Genomic DNA, 17654 nt, shown 5'->3' on the forward strand with positions numbered 1-17654 from the left:
CAGCCATACACAATACTTCACTGTGCTGGATTGTTGGAAAACTGAGCTTAAGGCTATGCCATGTTACATACATGAATAGCGTCTGCTTTCTATCTGTCTCTGCTCCTCACATTCAATATTCCAGATGGCCCTGTCTCTAGTTTATACATTTCACAAATTAAACGTACGATCGAGCATTCTCTTTTCATAATGATTTCAAAGACTGTGATGCAACACTTGTTAGTACTTAAGTGAACAATTCATTTTGCACGTGTTGTTTACGGTGCCATACTCATTTATAAACAACTACATGCAATACATTCAGAATCGAAATGACTCTTGAGTCGATTTTCAGAAGGGATTTCTGATAAATATTATATATTGCTAGCTTGAAATCTATAACAATCAAATGTAACATCCAAACATAGAATCGTTAATTATATCCTACATCTGAGGCGTTCTTTTGTTTTGTTCAGAGAAATATACTTGATATTATCAACATTAATTTCCTGCGGGTTCAGCATCATAAAAATGATAGTCTAGTCTTCTTGAACAATCTATCTGAACTCATCACCTAAATCAGCCATATGCTATTTGACGCCAAAGCACGCCTTACGCTTCTTTGACCGCCTTATGTGTTAGTCCGCGGGGCATGTTTTGTAGCATGCTATGTACACGTGTCTAATCGCTTGTCTCCCATACGAAATCGGAAACAATGTTTCAAGTATAATAAATATCATGGGCTATAATATTAATTTCCTTTTATTCCATTTGAATATCCAATCTGACAACAAGATGATGATTGCAGTTCCATGATGCAAAGGGACATGTGTCTTTCTGTGCGATGGCAAATAATAGAGATTACAAAAATGGGATGTACTGGTTACAGTAGAATAGGCCTTTTTTGTTCTTTGTCGATTCTCTTCTCTAGAACTGATCTTCAGTAACCTGTGTTTCTCGGAATTGGTTTCCAACGGTACCGGGAAAAAGTCAGACTCGCTGACTTGGTTCACACATATCATCGCATCTCAACTGCGCAGATCGCCCATGCTATTGATCGCTGAGTTGTCTGATCCAGACGCGAACATTTACAGACCGCCGCCATATAGCTGGAATTTTTCTGAATGTGGCGTAAAGGTAAACATACCTTCTCTTCTCTCAACTGGTGGTCTTAATGTAAATGATGTGTGACGACCGAGACGGGGATCGTAATAACTTCGAGAAGTTTCTTTTCAGGAATATCCCGTGACACGCTGGATCAGACTACGCTGGAATATTCCAACCATAACAAGATGTCCTCATATATACCGTCATATCAGTATGTCCACATATATACCATCATACCAATATGTCCACATATATACCATCATACCAATATGTCCACATATATACCGTCATATCAGTATGTCCACATATATACCATCATACCAATATGTCCACATATATACCATCATACCAATATGTCCACATATATACCGTCATATCAGTATGTCCACATATATACCATCATACCAATATGTCCACATATATACCATCATACCAATATGTCCACATATATACCGTCATATCAGTATGTCCACATATATACCATCATACCAATATGTCCACATATGTACCATCATATCAGTATGTCCACATATATACCATCATACCAATATGTCCACATATATACCGTCATATCAGTATGTCCACATATATACCATCATACCAATATGTCCACATATGTACCGTCATACCAATATGTCCACATATATACCATCATACCAATATGTCCACATATATACCGTCATACCAATATGTCCACATATATACCGTCATACCAATATGTCCACATATATATCGTCATACCAATATGTCCACATATATATCGTCATATCAGTATGCTCACATAAATACTGTGATACCAGTATGCTCACATATATACCGTCATTCCAATATGTCCACATATATACCGTCAAACCAATATGTCCACATATATACCGTCATACCAATATGTCCACATATACACCGTCATACAATATGTCCACATATATACCGTCATACCAATATGTCCACATATATACCGTCATACCAATATGTCCACATATATACCGTCATACCAATATGTCCACATATGTACCGTCATATCAGTATGTCCACATATATACCATCATACCAATATGTCCACATATATATGATCATACCAAGACGTCCACATATATACCATCATACCAGTATGCTCACATATATACCGACATACCGATATGTCCATATATATACCGACATACCAACATGTCCACATATAGATCCGTCATACCAACATGTCCACATATAAACCGTCATACCAATATGTCCACATATACCGTCATACCAATATGTCCACATATATATCGTCATACCAGTATGCTCACATAAATACCGTGATACCAGTATGCTCACATATGTACCATCATACCATTATGTCCACATATACCGTCATACCAAGACGTCCACATATATACCATCATACCAGTATGCTTACATATATACCGTCATACCAGCATGACCAAATGTGTCCCATCACGTCGAATTTCAGAAGATGTACATTCCCGTCATACAAACATGACCAAATCTATACCATCAAACCAGAGATTTCTGTTATGTCCACATCCATGCCGTCATACAAATATGACATGTATACTGTCAAACCAATATGTCCACATATACACCATCAGAGAAAGAGGTACAAGTAAGCACCATCACTAATATGACCGTCAGACTGGGCAAGACCACGTAAGAATATTCCAGACATTTCCTAACACCCACTCTCAATATAAAGACAAAAATAGTTAGGGATATATAAAATTATAAATTGTGAAACTTTGAACAAGGGTGTATTTATTCATTGACACATTGATAAAAGTGTCAGTAACAATAATACCAATATCCCTAACGAATTTTGTCCAGTATACATATAAACTACTATCCTCAACGATATATCAGTCCCTCAATTACATGAGCATTGTTTTACAAGGCATAACGTCACACTATCTGGCGTAAATGTTAGTGAAAAGGGCCAGGATCAACATGTGTCGTATGGATTTATGAAAAGAATCGAAGGCAAGAAAGGAAACAATAAAAAACATATACACAATAAAAGCGAAATAAATTATCTTGTATATATAAACTACCAGGGCCGCAGTGAAGGTCCTGCTCACACGTGAAAGAGGTGAACTGTGTTCCAACTCAATGTCATCACTTTCAAGCCCAGGCTTTGGTAGATTCTTAGGGCTTCCAAATGTCAGCAATACTTGAAAATAAGGACGCTGGGTATATACATTGACATATAATTCAATTATGAATACATGGGCGTGTAATAATATAATTCAGCTCCACGTGTAAATGTGAATGAGGATGGTTTTGCGCCACTGTTAGCAGTTGTGGACGTCAGTTAATATCACGCACTGGACCCATGTTGGGAAGCAAACCCCTGTCTTCTAAGCGACGAGCAAACATCATAACCGCAAGGCTGCCCCACCGACCCTAAGGTCAATAGATACGCGTTGCATTTATACAGTGTTGTGTTCGGGTAGGTGATACCACCACTGTTAGCAGTATTTGAAAAAAAATATGAATATTTTCAATGTATATCATTTCTAGGTTTCAGCTTAAAGACTACAGCTTATAAATGGGAACAGTTTAGTTTTAAGATCATGTACTTAGCATCATTCAGCACAGGATTGCGTTTCTTTAAATTATTCATTTACTCTACACACAACATCTTTTTTTTTATCTTTTAGTTTATAATCCCCTTCTCAATTGAGGATTATCTGACTATTTTCACGTCATGACGTTTCAGTTCAACAAAACATTTGATATAAAGTTTTTGCCTCTCGTGAAATATTGTTCAGTTTGTCCACGGTAAACAACAGACGTCCTAAAAAATAAATTCACTGAGAACACACACATGATATGAAACTGAAGTATTATTTGGTTGAGAGACATAATGTATTTGTGCTTCTGTGTAAATATGACCACCCTCTTTCGTGTATTTTCCATGTCAGCAACTTTCAATATTGGTAGATTTTACTGCAGTCATATACTCGTCAGAAAAATACCTTCACCTCTGCATAGTCCCATTTTACCACGTGATATTTGTGAGTTGTTCTTATATCAATGCCTGTTTACGTTGCTAAACGTTTTATCCTTAAGTGAATTGAACTACCTGAGATATACATGACATAAATCGGCCATCCGTCAACTTTAAGGCTTTTGCTATTATTGAAATTTGTTATTGAAACGTCCCGCTCTCTAGTACTACAATTATTAGTATCGTTTTTGATATAATGGTAGCCATTCTTGTGTAGGTGACGGGTATGCGACAGTGTGCAAAACAATGTCCATCATGCTCCCAACCTACACACATTTCGTAAATACGGGCCAGGATGTGGCCAAACACAATCACCTACACATTCCCTATATAGTAACCAGTGAACCTGTATTAAACCATTGCGATCGATGCTCATGCTGTTGATCACTGGATTGTCTGGCCGAGACGCGATGATTTACAGACAGCTGCCATGTAGCTGGAATACTGCTGTGTGGCGTAAAACTAAAGTCACTCACTCGCTGTACTAAACCAATATATTTTAGAAGGCAGATACGGGGAGGATAGGAACTCATGCATAAATAATGGCAACGCTGAACAAGTGCAATGAAAATAGTTATTTATGTTTCACACACAGTGCCGCATTTGTCATGTAGCACTGTTACGAATGTATGACGTCGCCCTTACTTTGACAAACAAACACACGAACTTGAATGGACCTAATGTCGTGCGATCAGCTTAATGAGGCGGAAAGAGACTGCGTCATACCGTATATTATTTTATTACGGTTTAGAATAAATCAGTAGATGACCCCAGTCTGCTCTTTTACCAATCAGGTTAACGAAGCCAGACTCTTTTAACTGTAATAATTAAATGTGCATAATTATCTCATAATCTAGTTGTCGTTCTTGCACTCGCTTTCATTTTGGCCTGAGAAATTGAACACTAACTAGTGAGCTTCTCAAGACGTTTGACCCTAATTCGTATAACTAAAGACCATGTTATGTGAATCAGTCCACGTATGTTTACCGCAGCAGGGTTAACGTTGGACTACACCTAGGTAAATACTGAACGCTGGATATACCCCATGTTTCAAACTTGAATCCCTTGCTTGATAACGGTGTTACCACCTAAGCCGAAACGTCACACTCATAGCAGTAAAGAAGTTGAGTATCCATAGAACTTGGTTTTCCTTCATCTTTACAGCTTGCCACTCAAAGCAGGATTCTGAAGTCGATTAACGTTTTCCAATCTTTTACACTGTGATATCTGATGATTGTCAGTAGTTTTAAATTTGTTCTTGGTTTAAATACTTTGAATCTTATTATGACATGATCAATAAATACATAAGGATGCATTACTGGCATATTTCACACATGAATGTGAGAAGTTCCCGAACTTGTGGTGGTGGTACCGCCAACTTTGGTTCTACTCTCCACATAGCAAATGAGCTTGTCGTGGTAATGCTGGAACACTGATGAAAAACGAAAAACCTTCACTGCTGTGAAAGTACTGTGCGGTGTCCGTTCCACAATTCGGTCTTAGCCCTTTGGTGACCCCGATTTTTTAAAACAGACATCCATACAGCTTCACTATTGCTTTGTGAAACGTGGTCAAGCAACCTGTTATAGTCATAAGTGAGAGAGTATGGTTTTACGCCGCTTTAAAATATTCCAGCAATATTCCAGCGGGGCACACTAGAAATTGGCTTGACACATTGTACCCATTTGTGGAATCATACCCGGGTGTACGGCCTGACGAACGAACGCTTTGACCTCTATGCTACCCCACCGCCCTTACAGACACAGGACAGAACATGAATGATGTTATTATGATTTTATGCATGTGGCGTTATTAAATGTCGTCAACTGTCACTGTATTAACTCCCACGCTCCCGCATACTCATGTGTCCTTACTCCAGCAAACTACAGTAAAGTAGCGAAACATGGAGGTCACGCTCCCTGACTTGGCTCATGTATTTGATCGTCTTCCAGATCTGCAGTTCGATGTACACGATATCAATGACTGAAATGTCTGGTCCAGACTCCTTGAATTCGATACCTAGGGTAATTAGCAGGACTGTTGATGCGTTAAATAATACCAAACCCATAAAATACATTTATTGTACTCACGTAATGGTGTACGTTATAAAACACGTCAAGGATACCTTGTCGAGATAATAACCCTTCGTCTTTTGTATTTTCATGTTTTGGCTGTGTTTAAATTAGGCCCGTTAGAATTACCCTGATACTTTACAGTAAATGTCATGTTTCAGCTCATACTTTCGGGGAAAAGTGCGTGGACGATTATACCTGTCTGGACAGTCTGTACCTGGCCGTTACCAATCTACAGTCAGGTGACATCAATGGCTATTGTCGGTAAGTCATGTGAATCTTGTCAATGTTGTCAGTGACCAATCTCGAACTGTCTACAGTCTGAAGACTTTAATACTTACTGTCCGTGAATTCCTGGCTTAAACTGTCTACACTTATAAGATCTCAGCGAACACTGCCGGCTGGTCAGCTGTCTACAATCAAACTACCATGCAGGCACTATATATATGAAGTCGATGTAGTATGTGGACATTTGAGTCAAGCTAACTTTCCATTTGTTGCCAAGGCAACATATACAATATTATCTCTGGGTAAAATTCACATTCATTTGTAGGAGATGAAAATGTTCATACATGAATTTTAACACTTAATGTGACTTTAACGTCTCACGTGAAGGGTGTTTTACCTTCTCTCCTTTCAGCAACTCGGAAACGTATGTAACGTGTTACGAAACATCGCATGCTGGGTGTAACACAACCACCTCGAACTTACTCAACCACACCCGACAAACACAAGCTGTTTACTGCGCAAGCGGTACGTATTTGTTTGGTTACCAACCCATGACTGTCACACGGACGTATAAGACTCTGTAACATGTGGTCAATACCTGAAACCGTTTTGGAAATGGTCGCGATACAACTTACTGAGGGAAGAAAGCCGCCGTGTTGCACAGCCTTTCGACATTTATCCCTTCGTGGGAACCATCAAACGCGGAAGTTTACAGAACTTCATACAGCATAGATTAATACGCGTTTTACGTCACGTACTTGTGTCTAGTTTTAAAGAGTGGATGGGTCTAGTGTTGGTAAACGAACTTAAGTCTAGTTTCGCAGATTGAATTGGTATGGTGTAAATATTATTCCAGTACGATCACTGCTGGTGTGTTTTACAGCGATGGGAAATCAGGCTTAGACATTGTTCCGCTTTAGCTCCTATGCTATCTCGCCCCATTGGTTATTTATTATCGAACAACAAATAAATTGCATGTATTCTTCAGGTACTCTGGAAGTAACGAGGCATGTAGTGTCCTTTGTGTGTCTATTATATGTCTGATTGTGTCGTTATATTTTCCAGAAAGTAACCCTGGTTACCTGGAGTGCCTGTCACGTCGCAGAGTCTGCGAGACAATATACAAACTGTTCCAGGCCCTTTCACTGTGCAGGTATTGTGCTATAGTGAGTGACTTAACAAGCCGCAACAAGGTTTCATTTACATCGGGCGTCGGTGTAATGAGTAAGGATATTCTAGGCTCAAGCAGTGCCCATTGATTCCTTTTCCGGAATCCAGACAAGTTTAGGGACATGACACAAGCCACAAGACACTCTTTGTCTAGATATATTCAGCAGTAATTCAGAAAACCCAAGCATCGTTTCACAGACTCTGGCCCGACATTGTACTCAGTGAAATTAATGGAAAACGAGACAATGTTTACCTAACACACACGTATATGTACATATGGATTTATGTCATTTGAACATGTTGTTATTGAACCCATTGTGGGTCTGAAGTCCACATTGCAGTCATCAATGAAATCTCACAAAACAAATGTCAGTCAAATATTATATCTCATATACCTGCATTGTGTATTGGCATGCATGTGTTAATTAAAGCATGACATGGTTTGTTCACAGTGACTTGGATCGATATGTTGTGTGTGTTCTAAATGACCTGTCGTCATGTCACCAATCAGTCTTCAACACCACGTCGATGACTCTAGCATTGAAGGAGAGCAGTAGTTTGTCCTGTGGTAAGAGCCAACTGTCAGTGATTAAAGATGTGAGGAGTAAATTTCTACTTCGCTCAGATAGCTGTATACGTCATTTTTAAGGACACAAAACGTGAAAATTTATTCATAATGTCCAGGGTTGGGTTACAGATTTCCGGTTTAGGTTTCAGTTACGGTAAGGGTTAGACTAAGTTAGTGAGTGTGGTTTTACGGCGGTATTACCGCGATATCACCACTTGGTAAGGATTAGGGATAATACTAAGTTGGCAGACTGAAACCATTATTTTACCCTGGTCCGGATAACTAGATAAATGATCACATACAGCCGTTTAAGCATCAATGCTTGAAACATAAAGCATAAGGACGCTTTTGGCTTAAGAGAAGTGTCATTTACATATTTTATCAAATATGAATAATGATTAATATTTTCGAACTTAACTTGTGTTAAACGTTTAAAGCCACGGAGGCTTATGGTAGGCTAGTGGTTGGAGCATGGAGCATGGAGCATACTACTGTGATACTGTACTTAAAGGAGCCGCTATATTTTGTTCGTTACTGGCATTTCGACTAAGATATGCCGCCATGGCTGGGACCAAGGCTTTGTTATATCAGTCAGTCATGCCTTACGTCATGAACGTATTGGACTGTGCCAGCCATCAAGTGAGTTTATGAGTTCAGTTGTAAGCGGCCCTGAGCAATATTTCAGCAATATAACGGTGTGGGATGCCAGGATGGGTTTCACGCACTGTACCCTTGTGCGCGATCGGACAGATGTCTTCGATGCTAACGAGGCTATACAGACGCATCGTTTAACCTTTCACCTGAACACCATGTTGATGTGCTGATAATAGTGATACAAGATGGTGTACACATTCCCCTCCCTCTATGTGATGATTTTTTCTGTAGGTACTGGGAACGCATCGTGCGCTGTCCAGTACATCACGTGTCTGACTACGTCACTCCTGGTCACCCAGAGTCTGGAGGTCAAGAATTGGGATGACTTCTGCAGGTCTGTTTGAATGTTAGACATGAAACGGAAACGTACTTTATTACGAAAATTCACGTACATGAATGTTCATTCGTGCCAATACCGTAACATCCGACATGGAATTTCTGAATAACTGTAAATCAGTTCGTTCATTTCCAGACGTTTATACTTCCGGAAATAAGAAATATGCACTTTTCTGTTTAGATTCATATTTTACAGCCAACATCTGATGATATATTCCGTATAACATAGATACATTTACGAACCCATGCTTAGTGAGCCATGCTTAGTGTGTGTGTGTGTGAGAGAGAGAGAGAGAGAGAGACAGAGAGAGAGGGAGACTGCGAATACTTACGATGGCACTTGTGTATGTGTTTCATACTGTAGTGACATCCAGAAAATATAACGCCTATTTGACAGTATTACGCCGCTTTTACCAATGTTCCATCAATATCACGATGGGGGACGCTAGAAATGGGATTCAGACACCGTACCCAATTGGGAATCGAACCCGAGCTTTCGGTGTAACAATCGAACGCCTTTACCTCAAGGCTATCCAAGAGACACTGCTTAGTGTAACTTTAAGGAAAGATATATTACTACTCAAGTCACCAATCTCCAATCTCCACAGCCATGCTGACACCTTCCTGACGTGTAGAAGGACTCTGCATGATGGCTGTGGCGACATCTATACCACACTGTTACTCTCGGAGGACATGGTAACGAAGGAAAAAGCTTTTTACTGTACTCCGAATGGTAAGATGTTTCAGTCCTTGGCTGTTTTACAGTTGTGGTCACAGTGATGAGATTTTCAAAATCCTAAACACATATTAATGACAAAATGAATGGACTTAAGTCTTCCTTGTAACACAGTATTAAAACAGTGGAGTGGTATACATTTGATAACGCCTTTGACATTCCGACGAAACAGTGGATAATGGAGAATCAAAATGCTCCTAACAAATTTCAGGTAGAAATGGTCAAACCTGCATTTAAGAAACATATTTCTTACATTTTATGTCACTAGGATCCAGTCCAAGCTATTTTTCATGTTTACAAAAAAAGAAGTTCTGCGAATCACGACTTTATATCACAGGCGACATAGACAACACGGTGGTTCTGTATTACTGTAGGTGAGTATACATATATCTTGTCCTCATGAAATCTGTCATAACGTTAAAACAGCACGATCTCTGTAGCGTAACATTACATAGCTACAACGCCCAGTAAAGGTCGACTGTTATTACTTTCCGATGATCTTGTTAGAAAAGAGGTCCTTTTGACCTCCTGTCGTTCAAAGTCATAGCATGCATGACTAACTTCTTGCGTTTTATGTGCAGTAAACGTTCCTTTCAATGTAAAGCTGGGTTACCTGGAGAGGTGACGTTGGGTGCTCGGTTCTATGATCAATTTAGCCCCGGGAGACTATAGTTAACCCATCTTTACAATCTTGTTACTCACTCCACAATCACAAACATAAAATAGAAATATGCTGGCACTGAGGCAAATGTGTATAGTAGGTCCTTTAAAATAATTTAAACAACTACTGTTTATCATCTCCAAATAAAGTATGTCGCTGTATATTTTTTTTTCAACACCCGGAATATAAGCATTGAAAGTAGGGTATGACAGAATTTGATAAACGCAAATACGAAGTTTTCACACCTGAAAAGACGAATTTAGACTTCAAATGTATTTTAAAACTAAACTAACATATAGCAGAGATAGATGCTAAAGTCAAACTTTCTACAGTCAATAAAACATTGTCTAAGATTATTTCTACAGCCTTTCTGGACAATCATTTTACCGTAAAATACGCTCTGAATTTTGTAGTTCTACACATCGTTACTTCCCGCTGATGGCTATCTTTGATGAGAAGCACTATTCTTAGATATTTAGCTTTCACGATGAATTAGTCATCAGAGCTGCACATTGTAATTTGAAACCAGAGCTGGATCAATTAGAATGAAAGCATCTCCATTCGTCTTGTTTGTAATTTTTCAGCAGCTCACAATGTCGATAACTGTATCTGAACGTTATCGAATTAAAGTATTATTACTTAAATACAATAACACTGACTGAGTATTAATATTTTTGTCTACTCAGTGCTTGATTAAAAAGTGTATCACAACGCAACTGCATTATCTGAATGTTAACATTATCGACTTACAATATCAGAACACAATAGCATATTAGGTAATTGTAGCATTAACTGAATATAAACGGTAACTACAGTAATATTAACAAAATATAAACATGCATCATTTCACAATATCGAACTCAATATAATCATCAATCGCCTAAGAGTATCAATAATAAACATGTCTTGCTGCACAATATTAACTGAATATACAATATCATAAATTGAATAATTATAAAGAGTAAAAGTGATTATAGGACTGTTGTTTATTTCTGTCAAAGGGTACTACATTTCAGCACCATCGTCTTCAATATAACCTGTTGATGTCATTTATTTATAGAAGTGATGGTGTAGTGAAGTAGAGGAACACTTGTCACACGTCGAATGGCAGGATTCGAAGTTTGCGCTCGGTCATACCATGGGGGATTATTAGTGTTGGATTTTTTTGCAGGTCAGTAGTCGAATTCAGGAAGTGTGTGTCACGTGACCTAGCAGCCTGTCAGCAGGACAGCATCAATCTCCCGGCATTACTGGCCTCGATCACGACCAACTTCACACGGACTTGTTCTGGCATCAACAGTGAGGCGCAGTTTCATTTATCTAATTATTACAAGAGTGTTTGGTGGTAAGATTATGTGTGGTCGGTTTGGTTTTCTTTTTTGTTTAGAGGTGAACTGGAGAGGTATGCATGTGGACCAGCGATGTCATTCGTGTATATCGGCGCCGACAAGAGGATGGTTATCACAATGTGGCACGACCGCTGTATCTATTACTTCCTGTCGATAGCGTTGACCATTTAGTGTCTCCGGTCCCGTAATGGTACCGGTATTCGAAATACAGGCAGAGGACAGGCATACCCACACCACTGCGGAGTCACCATTAAACGACTGAAGACCACCAGTAAAGCATAGAAGGTAGCGGCTGTCATCAGACCAATGAACGCTATGTTCTAAAGTTGCGGTTGTCTAGGAGCCACTCTAGTCGCTCCAGTCTGTGACTGACTGTGAAGAAGAGATGTCTGTTCAGCCGACGAGTTCTCAGGCCAGCCTACTTTCTGAATATGATGGTATTCGTCGATAGTCTCTCCGATTGAGTCCCCATCATCTGCTGAGTTCTCCTGCACAAGTCACTTGAATGTGCCTTGACAGACCAATCGTCATTACATTTATAATTGGTCATCCAGGCCACGGCCATCGTTTACAGCATCAGAAATGTGGTGTAGAAAATTGTGCTGCACATATTGTAAGTAGGAAAATGACACCCCAATGTGCCTGGCTGTCAGCTTCTTCATTTTAATATGAGGAACAGGGCGTATGGTACTATATTCTCACACTTTCATCAGAAGGTTTTGAGATAATGCGTTAGCACTTGCTTTACATGAATTCAAGTATGCTTTGGTAGCATTGCCTTTTGGGACCAAATTCTGGAATTTTTCCAAGGATTCAGATGCTTTTAATAAATTCGCATCACATTTAGCATGTTTGCAGAGATTGATATGGTTTGAATGTGTCCTTCAAACATGTCCTACACATGACACGCTGACGAAGGTATTACCTTTCAACAATACGCGACAGCTGGCGTGTGAAAATCTTTATTCAATATACTGAAAAAAACCCAGAATCATTTAACAGGCGGAACTCTAGTCATTGAGGCGTAGTACATGCGACGAAGTATTCATTATGCCTAACGTACATATTAAAATAGAGAACATGCTTTCCTGCACAATCAAAGTATTGATTTATGTATTACGGCCCTCAGCAATCCGATTGCTTAATGGTGCATGTCTTTCTGGTCTACTGTAAATACGTTGATACCACCCTGAAGATACGTGTGTAATGATGATATGATGATGATGATGATGATGATGATGATGCTGATGATGATGATAACCATCATCATCTACTTTCTTGTCGTCTTTTTATAGTACTATTATAAATATCATGACGCTTTACGGGAATCAGTTGTGATTTACGCCTTATCGCCCTAGAGCGTTTGTCCCCCAGATTCCCAGGAAGATTCCCTAGCGATTCTGTAACGATATTCATCTAGTTTTATCTGTGTTTCAGTTAATGTTGGTGTCCAGGAAATGTGCTGTAAGTTGTATAATTACATACACGTAATCTTTCTGTGTATTTATTCCACAAATTCATCTGAAGTGAGAAAACTGAGATACACAAGGCATACTGAAAACACCATATCTCACCACTAAAAGACAGAATAAAATAATGTATCAAGATTTAATCCATTTTAAATGCTGATGCAAATAGGATGTTTCACTTACTTTGTATTGCTCACCCCTGAAGCAACCGACTATTAAAACAGCACCATTATTACACTATGTGAAATGGGGCTAAATTGGCCAATGGTCTTGTTCGGTAGCACTGTGCAACCTTTAAATAAGTGTTGAAAACACTGCTTACTCGTTGTCGAACGGGCACCGGTTGAGAAATATACTACCGACAGAAAATAAGGGAACCAAGAAATTGAATGTAGATGACTTTGACTGTGACAGGGTCCGTTATCGTGGCGTATCTCCCAAACGCAACATCCAATGAAAAAGGAATTTCGCATAATGCATGCCCAGCACGTGCTACACGTGCACACAGAAGTTAACTCCTGTAAATGTACTGGAGAAGTCGCAAATCACTAATGCAATAGAGACACTTACTGACAGAAATGCCTCCGAGGCAGTATCTCAGTGAAGCAACAAAATGGAGAATTGTGGGGATGATGGTGGGGGACATCGTTATGTGAAGTTGCCCGGCAGATGGGTAAATCAAAAAGTGTCATTTCACGCCTGTGGGATAAGTACCGTCAAACGGGTGGGGTTGCAACGAGACCTGGGCGTGGTAGACCAAAATCAACAACATCACGACAGGATCGTCTCATTACGTTAATTGCTCTACGGGATAGGTTTAAATCGGCCCCTGCCATCAATAGAGAATTCCGCACACTCACTGGAAGACGCATTTCAACCTCAACCGTTAAAAACCGACTCTATCAAGCTCGTCTGAAAGCAAGACGGCCTTTTAAGGGTGTCACCCCTTCAGCTCACCATAAGCGCCAAAGATTGGCATGAGCTAGGCAGCATCAGGGGTATCAGGCTATGCACCACTGGCGTTACACCATGTTCTCTGATGAGTCAAGGTTTTGCCTACGATTCACAGATGGCAGAAAATGGTGTTGGCGTCGGAGCGGGGAGCGATATGCCAGAACAGCAATTCTTGACCATGATCGATATGGGGGTGTTAGTGTCATGGTGTGGGGTGGGATTACACATGACAGACGATCAGATTTGGGCATCATTTACGGAGCCATGACTGGTCAGCGATACGTTGACCAAATATTGCGTCCTGTTGTGGCTCCATTGGCTAGAGTTATCGGCCGAAATTTTGTATTCCAAGATGATAATGCCAGACCACATCGGGCCCGAATTGACTCCGCTTATCTCCGACAAGAAAGTATCCAGACATTGGACTGGCCCTCTATGTCCCCAGACCTGTCCCCAATTGAACATCTCTGGGACGTTCTTGGTCGAAGGGTGTACGCCAGGGACCCAGGACCCGCCAACCTAGCCCAGCTTGGTGCAGCTCTAAAAAAAAGTGGCGGGCAATACCACGGGCAACCATCCGGAAATTGATTAACAGCATGCCATCAAGGTGCCGTGAATGTGAGTAGTATAGGGAATGACAGTTCTGGACCACTTTCAAGAAATGTCTCTACAAAGCCTTATTTACTAAATAAGGCTTTGGTTGGGCCCTTAGCTCTTGCTACTATTACCCCTACTACAAAATAGTTGGCGGTAATTACTATGCCTACTTTGTGTTGGTAGGAGGTAACACTGTGCCGTACGGTACGATCAATAATTCTTCTCTTACAAAACCCCTACCCGGCCCATCCCTCAAGTAGTATAAGTTAGGTTCGTCGGCTTTCATATCCACTTTATCTATGTTGTAAGTTTTGACTGACCATATAGGATCGGTGGCCCGCTTACGGTTATCACCCTCGTGTTCCCCCGGCTGGTATAGATACCTCACTTTGGCGGCCTATGTCATGTTTATATCGATGAAACAGTTTAACGTGAACCGCCTACGATCTCTTTGGTGTTCATAATAAAGGCTTGCTGGGCTTTTTGTATCCCCTGTTCTATGTACTTTTTTTTCTCGTCCTCGCTGATAGCAGACTTACGAGACTTGGATCGAATATCTTGTTTCATTCCGTTATATTTTTTGAGTTCAGAGAGGATTGAACGAAACTCCTCTTCTGAGATCTTACTATCAGAGAGTGCCGTGGAAATACGCTCACTCACTGTGTTCAGCTTTGCTTCGGCCAGAACCCTGATCTCGTCGTGTTTCAATGCCTTACGATTAAGTCTGCGTGATACTAACTTAAGCGCCAATCCTGCTAACCCTGCCACCCCTGCCGTTATTTCAATACCTAGCACTATAGGTGCGGCCACGATGGTAGCCAACAACCCAACACCTGCCGCCCCTAGTCCCATGCTGGTTGCCATAAGGGTAGTGTCAGCCCCGTCCACGATATTGAAAGCTCTATTGTACTTTTTACATAGTGCTTTCCGCGTGTCACGGTCTTGTTCTAGTTGACGTTTCACATCACATAACTGTCTCAAGCGGAACCCATCTACGGTTTCCAACGTCTTCGCTACTTCCTCTACGACTGGGTACAGACCCATCCTATAATATATATTTTAAAAGATATTTTAATTGGGTTTCATTTAATAGTCCTTCAATGTATTTGAAGTCTACAAGTTGTATACTAGTATTCAGGGTAATAGGTGAGAGTCTAATAGAATTTTCTGTTGTAATAAAAACCCCACTGAGATTTATTAAGCGGTTTATAGGACCCCCGTAGGTATCCCGTTGTATAACAATACGACAATATTTTCTTGTGTGTTCGTCAAACCAGTGTATTGACACCCCGGGTAAAATTTGGTGTACTTTTGAGGTGTTTTCATTACCTAAAAATACAAAGAAGACTTCTATGATGAGTGTGAAAGGGGAGGATGTATTAAGACTTACGTTAGGATTATAATTGATAAATGCTAATTTATTGTCTTCTCCAGGCATTAACCTATTTTTTTCGGTCTCAGAAGTTGCTATGAATACCCTATCCGGAATGAAATCCCCGGTCCAGATACCGTTGTTCCTAATCTTAGTGACATATTTTGTATATGTATCCATTGTGATATAAGGTGAGGTGAGTGTTAAGTTGATCAGCCATTTGGGCTCTTTAAAATCTGATAACGGCACCCGTCTGTACACGTTGTCTTTGAAGTGCAGGATATATAATTCATCTTCCTCACCAGGCTGATCGAATCCCTCCGTGTCTCCTAGGTCGTTAAGCGTAGTGTTGGGATGATGACTGGTCATTATTATACTATTACGATATAATTTCCAACTGGTTTTCTGATAATAATTCAGGGGTTAACTTCATACCCATGAAGTGTATGTTGTCAGGCAGGAAGATATTGATTAGTGATATCTTGTTTTCCACGATCACGTTGACCCCCTGCAGACTGGTCTTGGAGTCGACACCCACCCGCACGTAAACATTGCAAACTTGATACTGATGTTGTTTGCCCCACCCGAGTTTGATCCCCTTCACGATCTCGACATCATTCCCCGATGGTTCCCCTAGGTAGACTTTGATGATCAGTGTTGAGTTTGCCGGTAGATCCTCTAGTATAGTGACCACACCTTCGAATTCAGACACCAACTGCAATTTCACGTTTTGTATGGCTGGTTTACTCGATAGCATGTGGGCTGCTATAGTGTTGACTGGGCTGACGACTATGCTACGTCTCTGAGTTGGGACGTAAGCCACGAGCAGGGTTCCATTGTTCACGACTTTATTTAGGTGGTTGTCTTTGTTATCAGTAAACACGTAAGGGGAGACGAGTCTAATATTGATAAACCAGTCGTTATCGGGTAACAACACCCACTTGTCATCTTCGGTGAAGACGAGCATATATGGCTTGTTTCGGGCGACGGTAGTGCTCTCAACATCGTCTAAGTCGAACAGTTTACCCCCGAACGATGGGTATATTATCCAATTATTATCACCGGTGTTGACAAGGGCGTACTTAGTGTTGACTGTTGCTCTTGTGGTATCTACTATATCACTTAGGGTTCCACCGGAGGGGATTTCAATGCGTTTGTAAATGTTGTTTTTCAGTTGCAAGGCGTACGATTTACCATCTACTCCGGGAGCGTCGAAACCGCGCGTGTCTCCAAGGTCGGAGATCCCGATATTAACGCATTTTTTCACTCCGGGCCCTTGTGCGCTGGTCATTTTACATGAAGCGTTAAGCTGAGGTATCCTATATTTACAGGATTATGATTTATATCTAACACCGATATTGTCAGCTCAGGTATGTTGCCCTGGATTAATCTCTTATACTG

At 40.4% G+C, this 17654-nt stretch overlaps 1 protein-coding gene across 2 annotated transcripts in view; it reads left to right on the forward strand.

Moving 5' to 3' along the window:
* The window catches only part of LOC137297720 (uncharacterized), a 32940-nt gene that overhangs the window by 2470 nt on the left and 12816 nt on the right, over nucleotides 1–17654 (forward strand). Inside the window, exons 2-10 of one of the 2 annotated variants that reach the window (XM_067829653.1) lie at nucleotides 6321–6423; nucleotides 6800–6912; nucleotides 7453–7540; nucleotides 8010–8125; nucleotides 9011–9113; nucleotides 9724–9848; nucleotides 10189–10225; nucleotides 11684–11811; nucleotides 13299–13325. In XM_067829653.1, coding sequence (XP_067685754.1) covers nucleotides 6321–6423; nucleotides 6800–6912; nucleotides 7453–7540; nucleotides 8010–8125; nucleotides 9011–9113; nucleotides 9724–9848; nucleotides 10189–10225; nucleotides 11684–11811; nucleotides 13299–13325 — 840 coding nt within the window. Of the gene's footprint in view, nucleotides 1–6320; nucleotides 6424–6799; nucleotides 6913–7452; nucleotides 7541–8009; nucleotides 8126–9010; nucleotides 9114–9723; nucleotides 9849–10119; nucleotides 10226–11683; nucleotides 11812–13298; nucleotides 13326–17654 lie in introns of both variants that reach the window. The other variant, XM_067829652.1, reaches the window with a different exon arrangement.

The sequence above is a fragment of the Haliotis asinina genome, chromosome 10 (assembly GCF_037392515.1).
Source record: "Haliotis asinina isolate JCU_RB_2024 chromosome 10, JCU_Hal_asi_v2, whole genome shotgun sequence".
NCBI classification, from domain to species: Eukaryota; Metazoa; Mollusca; class Gastropoda; order Lepetellida; family Haliotidae; genus Haliotis; species Haliotis asinina.